Source organism: Diaphorina citri, unplaced genomic scaffold (genome assembly GCF_000475195.1).
Source record: "Diaphorina citri unplaced genomic scaffold, Diaci psyllid genome assembly version 1.1 scaffold1112, whole genome shotgun sequence".
In the NCBI taxonomy this organism is placed as follows: domain Eukaryota; kingdom Metazoa; phylum Arthropoda; class Insecta; order Hemiptera; family Psyllidae; genus Diaphorina; species Diaphorina citri.
The window spans coordinates 10,719-19,554 of record NW_007378541.1 but is presented as its reverse complement, the minus strand read 5'-3'; the positions used below and the strand labels follow the sequence as shown (position 1 = coordinate 19,554).

General features: G+C 39.4%; 1 protein-coding gene across 1 annotated transcript in view; it reads left to right on the top strand.

Moving 5' to 3' along the window:
* Positions 1–4,199, top strand: part of LOC103514265 (mitochondrial inner membrane protein OXA1L-like) — a 6,810-nt gene extending 2,611 nt beyond the window's left edge. The window contains exon 4 of the mRNA XM_026827292.1: positions 4,007–4,199. Within this exon, the coding sequence (XP_026683093.1) occupies positions 4,007–4,180 (174 nt within the window). The 3' untranslated portion in view covers positions 4,181–4,199. The remainder of the gene's footprint in view (positions 1–4,006) is intronic.
* Positions 4,200–8,836: the final 4,637 nt, after the last annotated feature.

Genomic DNA, 8,836 nt, shown 5'->3' with positions numbered 1-8,836 from the left:
TTCCAAAATAAGTTTTCCAACCTGTCTCCTAAAGGATCTAAAACATATTCGAAATATTGGGTAAGGAAATCCCGACAGATACCGGATGTGGATTCGGAGCCTCACCGAAAAACACTATACTAATACATCCTTGAATTGTTTGACTCCCAAAATAACAGGGCTTAGCTTCTCCTCTTCCTTTATACCTATGCTCTTAGCCTTGGTCATGAAGAAATCCTATTTTCAGGCACTGCACTTTCGAGATATTTTTCAATAATAAAGTAATTTCTTAATACATACAAGATATTAAATGCTAAATGAGATGTAAGGAAAAAAAAAAAAAAAAAAAATCCGTTCCCTTCTCTTGCAGCCATTCAAAACTCTAAAATCACCAAGGAGATCGCTGAGAGGAATCAGTTGGATGAAATGCAATTCAACAAAGCAGGTCGCGCCGCACTAGTGAAGACTTACAAGTTCAACCCCACCCTACAACGCGCTAAGAGCACAGACACTAAGAGTTCTGCCTCCAATATAACATCCAACAAGAAATAAGCCTCTGGTATGAGATTATCAGATACCAGAAGACAAGTGGGAGTAGACTAGCGTCTGGCTGTGGTACTATTAACAGGAAGAACAGCGAACCTGTTGCTCAGTGGTTACAGCGTCAAGGAAGAGGGATGAAAAGATGCGGGTTTGAATCCCAACGAAGGCATGTGACAATTATTAATCCTCTGGTCAGAATTATTACCATAGGCATAGGTATTAAAATTTTGCCTAGTGACTGCCTTCGATTTAGCTACCTATTCAATGTTTTGAAGGAAGGATTCAATGTTTTCAAGGAATTGTGGTAGTCCCCTCTATTGTATTTAAATGCATTCTCTTCTGAACCTTTTCTAAGTTGTCAAAATTAATGTCTTTTTCAAGTAGAATCATTATTCGGGCATTTTGACTTTGTACATAAACTTTAAATAAATTGAAATAGAGAAAAAAATACTATGAATAATCTGTTGTTTTGTTTGGTACAAATCTTTGTTTTATTATTATAATAAATATTAATAATAATAAATTTGTTTTATTATATTTAATAGTAACAAATAATAATAATAATAATAATAAAACATAGTAAAGATCTATTGACTGATGAAGATGGGACAGTGGGGTCCTCAAGACCATTCATTGGGCCAGAAGCAGCAAGGACTTAGCAACAAAAACCTTACCATCCCTATGACCACTTCAGATATTTTTTGACGATACCATTCTAGAAAACAGGTACCTCATAATGTGGAAAAATACAACTCTGTCACAACATAACAACTCCGTCACAGATATATTGGATAATATAAACGTGCAAACTCGAGATAAAAAGTAAAAAAAAAAAAAATAATTATCTTAATGTATTTTGTGTATTTGTGTTCTAAGTGTTAAAACTAAATAAATATAATATCTGTAAACGAAAACCACCACGCCTTTTCATTCAAAAGTACAACATGGCGACGACACGATGGAATTCAAGAGGATCGACAAGATAAACTTGGATAAATCAAGGATGACCCTGGAACTTTGACCTCGTGGATCAACTCAATTTCAGATAAGTAATAATGTGGAAAAATACAACTCTCTCACAAAATAACAACTCCGTCACAGATATATTGGATAATATAAACGTGCAAACTCGAGATAAAAAGTAAAAAATTAATTATCTTAATGTATTTTGTGTATTTGTGTTTTAAGTGTTAAAACTAAATAAATGTAATATCTGTAAACGAAAACCACCACGCCTTTTCATTCAAAAGTACAACATGGCGACGACACGATGGGATTCAAGAGGATCGACAAGATAAACTTGGATAAATCAAGGATGACCCTGGAACTTTGACCTCGTGGATCAACTCAATTTTAGATAAGTACCTTAGTAATAAAATTGAATGTGATTTTTAGCAAAATGAATAATACAAATAGAATCAATCTGCCCACAATCAAAAGTACCTTTGCTAACAAAAAAGAGTTAAAAGACTTTAAACGGTCGTTCAATTGTTATCTCACAGCCAATGAGCTAGATGAGAAGAGTGAGGCAGTAAGGGTAGCACACCTCAGATGCACCCTTAATGACAAATTAAATGATCTAATTGATAAAATCACTGGTACAATAACTGTAGAGAAAGTCTTCCAACATTTGGAAGAGGAGTTGATTCCAAAAGAAAACACATGCTTCAACCAATACTGCTTATTTAACAGAAGTCAGAGAGAAAAAGAGGCCTTTAATGAATATTATCTAGAATTAGATCAGTTGGCTCGTCTAAGTAATTTGGGTGAAAGTTTAGTTTTCGCTTGACCCTTGACCGCTCGAGGGTTCGGTATGAAGTGGATTTCCAGAAGTTGGCAGATGCCATTTTGAAGAAAAATGGCTTAGCAACAAAAATTGGTGAGTTTATTTTTTATTCTTTGGGTGTGGGTGGGGGGGGGAGGGGAACCTCGAACACTTTTGAAAGTTAAGAAGGGAACCGCAACGAAAAAAGTCTGGCCACCCCTGGTCTAGGGACATCCTTGACATATTGAAGGAAAAAGAAGAACTAATATACTAAAAAAATGTGAATGAAAAAGTATAAAACTCAAGACTCTACCCACATACCCATAAAATCACCGGGAGGTGAAAATGCTGAGGGAATAGACCCAATAGATTTGAAGTCCTGTTTCTCAATCAATGTCCAAACTATGGCGGACCCTCGGCTTCTAATAAGGAACATTGTGGCATCTTGACCAGGGTCCACCCATGACAGCACCATTTTCTTGGGCTCTCAGGTGAGGCAAAAGTTTGTAAGTAATAAACTCACCAATTGCCACCTGTTGGGGGATAATGGATACAAACTGGAAAAATACCTGTTAACACCATTCCTGAATCCCTCAAACATACATGAGAGGAATTACAATAAGGCCCAAATTAAAACAAGAAACACAGTTGAAAGACAGTCACCCACATACCCATAAAATCATCGGGGGGTGAAAATGCTGAGTTATTTCGGAATAGAAAGTCCTATTTCTCAATCAATGTCCAAACTATGGCGGACTCTCAGCTTCTAATAAGGAACATTGTGACATCTTGACCAGGGTCCACCCATGACAGCACCATTTTCTTGGGCTCCCAGGTGAGGCAAAAGTTTGTAAGTAATGAACTCACCAATTGCCACCTGTTGGGGGATAATGGATACAAACTGGAAAAATACCTTTTAACACCATTCCTGAATCCCTCAAACATACATGAGAGGAATTACAATAAGGCCCAAATTAAAACAAGAAACACAGTTGAAAGACAGTATGGGGTATGGAAACGCCGATTCCCTTGTTTGAAGTTTGGGCTTCGAACGAAAATGGAAACTTCGCTATCCATCATTGTAGCAACAGCTGTCCTACATAATATTGCCATAATGACAAGGGACAAAGAACCTCCAGAAGACACTCTTCTTATTGAATACCTAACAAGACGGTTGACCAGGCCACTAGATGCTGGAGCTGTATACGAATTATATTCACAGGCAATTCTCCTATACTGGACAACATCGAATTTCATGTCCCTGATACAAGTATCCATATTGAAAGTCCGGTCTGACAGACCTAGGATCCAGGTGGGAATTGAACCCGGGACATAGCGTTTACAAGGCACACGTCGTACGCCCCAAACTATCTAGGCTGGAATGAAAATATGTATCTGGTATCTGGAGGCTGAAACATTTATCAAAAACTGTAAAACGAACGAAACAAATACAAAATCGTCAAAACTTTTCGCCTAACACGGTCTGACAGACCCAGGGTTCAGGTGGGAATTGAACCCGGGACATAGCGTTTACAAGGCACACGTCGTACGACCCAAACTATCTAGGCTAGAATGAAAATATGTATCTGGTATCTGGAGGCTGAAACATTTATCAAAAACTGTAAAACGAACGAAACAAATACAAAATCGTCAAAACTAGAAACTCACTTCGTTAATTCAATTCCGTATAGGTACGAATTATACGAATTATATTCACAGGCAATTCTCCTATACTGGACAACATCGAATTTCATGTCCCTGATACAAGTATCCATATTGAAAGTCCCGGCTGTACGCAACTATTTCAAGATACCACTACGAAACGCGTTGCCTGCTCCAGTAGAGAAGAAATCGTCTAAAGGATTCGTAGGGGATATCAAGGAATGTAAGTAAATCGTAAATTTATAGAACATACATAATCTTTATGAAATAATAAACTTTTTATAGAGCTTTCACGTCACCGGACTTTATCCTAAAGAAGTACTGTTCGTTCTCGTATCCAGTTTTCCTTCTCTCTTCGATTTCGGGACAATAAAACCTCAGTTGTTAAAGTTTCCTACACTATCATACACAAAAAGTCCACTCCGAGGCTTAGGTGTAGGCATAGACAGCCCTTATCGTAAATTTATAGAACATATAAAATAATAATGATAATAATAAACTTTTTATAGAGCTTTTATGTCACCGGACTTTATCCTAAAGAAGTACTGTTCGCTCTCGGAACGGCTGGCTTTCTCGTGTCTAGTTTTCCTTCTCTCTTCGATTTTGAGACAATAAAACCTCAGTTGTTAAAGTTTCCTACACTATCATACACAAAAAGTCCACTCCGAGGCTTAGGTGTAGGCATAGACAGCCCTAAGTAAAAACTGATCAAGTGTTAACATCTGCCACTGATCACTGCAAAGTACTCACGCAGACTCTATTAGTAAACATACGAGGGAATAATGGACCATTGGAGACAGCTGTTCTTCAACTCTGGTTTCTAACACTTGCGTTGAGCTCGAATAACTTGAGTTGAAGAAGCAGATAGCTCTCCTCTTAGCGAATTCGCTACAACAGTAAGTCAAGCATGCAAACATACATAAGTAAAACCTACCAAACAATAAGAGTCCCTAGTACCCCACTGAAACTATGCCCACCTCGAGGTTTTAAATCGTAGGTAGCCAAACTCATCAAAACGCAATGACAGAGGTCTTAGAACGACATCCCGTCAATAAACTCAAAAGGATCAAACAAAAAGGATTGGCCCTCCAGTCAAAGGAACACCAGGATGGAGGGTGCACACAAGACTCAGAATGCCTTCATGTTGGGCAGAAACTAACATACGTGGCGACCGTGACAGGACACAGTGAGTAATATTATCAGTATTTTGATCTCCGTAGAATGTCTGATCTAAGTTGAAGAAGGAGAGAGGGTTGTTGCGTACATCCATCACCAAAGCACATGCAAGGATCCAAACTGAACAAGAGATTAGTTCACTCAGTGGGGTTTTGGAGCTAATGATGGTTGACACACAAACAAACTTTCACCCGAGAATCTCTCCACATAGGTCCAGATTTAGATACCTACAGTGGAAAAGTATGTTATATGACCTGACTTTTTTGTGTTTTGTGGCGGCACTCTACCCTGCTGGGAGGATGGTCAACATGGAGAGTCGAAGCCGACTGTCAAGACATACAGCTGCGGACTTCAGAGGTTGAAACTGCAGACCACAAATATGGAAGCAGAATGGAAGACTTGGTATCTGCAAAGATATTCCTGAGGGCTTCCAACTTGGAAGGCGAAGATGATGTGACATTGGATTCATTGGAATATATCAAAAGAGACTTGTCAAATTAGGGCATATAGTCCCTTTACGAGTTAGTATCTCAACAGTTTAATATTGCACCACTTTAAGTATGGTAGGTACCTAGTAGTCATGCAGGCAATTATAGTAAAGACCATCAAAGAAGTCATGGTAGTGGTCATGCAAGCAATGGTGGTGCATCTCATGGGAGTAAAAGTTATAATCACAGTGAATCTCAATCTTGCTTCATGGCAAGAAAAGTATTCCACAACCTTCCAAATGATGGTGTAGTAAAACTATACCTGAATATGTCTATGGTTGCTGGTTCATCAGCAGAAGCGGTTACCCATCAACGGGTGACAATTATGACAACATAGTCTTGGCACTGACTAACCGTTTTGGAAGAAAAGATCTTTTGATAGAGTAAGTACTACATCCGAGAGTTGCTTAAAATGATCTTGAGAGGGCATACTGATACACAACCATTGTGTGTCCTGTACGATGGCTTACAGTGCAAAAAGATATAACGCTTCTTGAAGATGTACAAAGATCTGCAACTAAACTTAACAAGGAGCTAAGAACCAAACCTTATGAAGAAAGAATGCAGATGTTTTGTTGAAACATGGGATGGAGTTTCATTGGACTTGTCCAGATGCTCTGGAAACCTCTAAGTAAGTAAGCAGGGGTGGCCAAACCGGGAACCGCGGTTCCCTTGGGAACCGCGAGCCCATTTTAAGGGAACCGCAAGCTTATTCTGCCCAACGATGTACTCCAGATCTGGGAGAGGAACATGGGAGGGAGAGAGAGCACTACCTCAAAAGAGTATCTCACTAGTCTGCTCACGTTTCTCAAGGCTGAAGTTGATGGTGCACAAAAACTCGGCCCAATTTTAAAGGCGGACAAATTTAAAAATATGCAACTCACGGTGTGTTTATGTACCGGGCTAGGATGAGCTCGGACGACGTGAGATAGCTGTCCCGGCGGCAATTTTTAAAATTTATTTTATATTGAAAGTTTCTTTCAACTGTGAAAATATAGATCCTGAAATTCACAAATTGGAATCACTCCCTGATGTCCTGTTGAATTCCAGTGTTGGTGGAGAACTGAATTTGTATATTGATTCCGATTCCCTTGTTTGAAGTTTGGGCTTTGAACGAAAATGGAAACTTCGCTATCCATCATTGTAGCAACAGCTGTCCTACATAATATTGCCATCATGACAAGGGACAAAGAGCCTCCAGAAGACACTCTTCTTATTGATTATTTAACAAGAAGACGGTTGACCAGGCCACTAGATGCTGGAGCTGCCAGAACTGCACAACTTTTTGTTGAAAGGGAAGTGAGAGAAACTCTCCCAACTTTATATCGTCAACGATTTGCCAGCTCATATTTCTAGACAGGTCTGTCAGAGATGTTGGAAGAATTAGGCTTCAAAGTTTTCAAAATAATGAAAATTAGTTTGACGGGGAAAAAAAGCTTGTATATTGTGCATATTTTGCAATGGAAATCATTACTCAGCCAACTATAGAAAGGCTATACAAATGCCTATTCAGCATCGGTAACAAGTAATAAGAATAGAGCTTGTTGCCGATGTTTGTTGTTAGGACATCAATCTGCTAGATGTAGAAGTATGTAGGCCAAAGTGTAGTTCATGTCAGAGGTGTCACTTACATAATATGTATTATCATGTCTGATGGAAGGGCTAGTAAAGAGACTCAGAATAGTAGCCCACCTAGTAAACAGAATGTTCCGCAATCAAGTCAATGTAAAAGTAAAAACGTACTTAGTTACCATTTCTCCAGAGCTCTTTCACCAATCAGATCATTCAGAACTGCCTATTATTTCATATACCTACTATTTTATTCCGATAGGTAAGGAATGTTACGGTAGGTACCTACCTAGAAAACTTACAATGGGCATGGGCACAGAACTTTAGTGTACATAGAGGCCAAAGTTCAATAAACACTTTCATTAAAACATACCTAGGTATAGATAAAATTCGGATGAACTGGTAACAACGGAGGTTTTATCATTCGGAAATCGAAAAGCAGGAGAATCTGTTTAGGATGAAATTCGCCTCGGGTGGGAGTCGAACCCGCGACCTACCGCTTACAAGACAGGGGTGCTAGTATCCAAGCAAACTAGGCTGGCGAACATGAACCCATAGACCCAGGGTTAAAAAGACTCAATGCTCCGAGGTTGCCTACTGAGTAGCTAAGTGCCATAATGTCGTAATATCACACACGCGATCCTAAAACGCACAACTGATGATATAAATCAAATTCAGTCGCCTGGAGTTGGCGACACCTGGATAATTACTGTCCAATGTCCTTTGCTAGGTACGTGCATACAAGGACTGGCATTCGGAGATTCTGTTCATAAATTTTAGGTTCACAAGGCATAAGGTCCTATGGGACCCAGACAAGGCGTAAGGTGATGGCTGTAGATTACGGGAACTCAGACAACTCTGGTGCCTCATGTGAGTCATGTGCGTAGATTCGATTATGGGCAATAAAATAATGGAGAACTTGGGCTAAAAACAGAGTGGAACGGAGAGCATAGCGTATAGACTATTTACGTAATAGAGAGAAAGAAAGCGACGATAGAGAAAGGCGACGAATGCAAACTGCATAGAGCGAAAAGCTCTATGCTCTGGTTCCTCAGTAGTCGTCAGCAAGCAGAAACGAAACCATTAAGCTGTGTCCACACATGGTCGACCCCGTCGATCGACGTTTTTTTTTAAGAGGTTTGACAGAGGGAACTGTAACTGCTATGGTATTATCGTCCCGAAATCGAAGAGAGAAGGAAGACAGGATAGGAGAAAGCCAGCCGTTCCGAGAACGAAAATTATCCCATCAGGATAAAATCCGCCCCGGGCGGGAATCGAACCCGCGGCCTAGCGCTTACAAGGCAGACGCACTACCAACTAAGCTAACTAACTTTTAAAAGTGCGATAATAAGTTGTAATAATATCCACTTAATAGTTGTGAGATAATGTTACGTATAGGTACTTGGGAAGTAGGCATTGGTAGAAACATTATTATCAATCTATAACTAGGTATATTCTATAGGTATCCCAATACTTTTTGTGACCTACCTAACCCACCTACCTTCGAGTGTACTAGTCCTAATGGCATGACACACGGCCTACATTAAAATTAAATGTACACTAATGGAAAGGCACTAAGTCTGCGTAGTGTGTCATTGCTACTTCCAACCTACCTTTATAGCTTACCTACCTTTAAAAACATCAACAACAACAA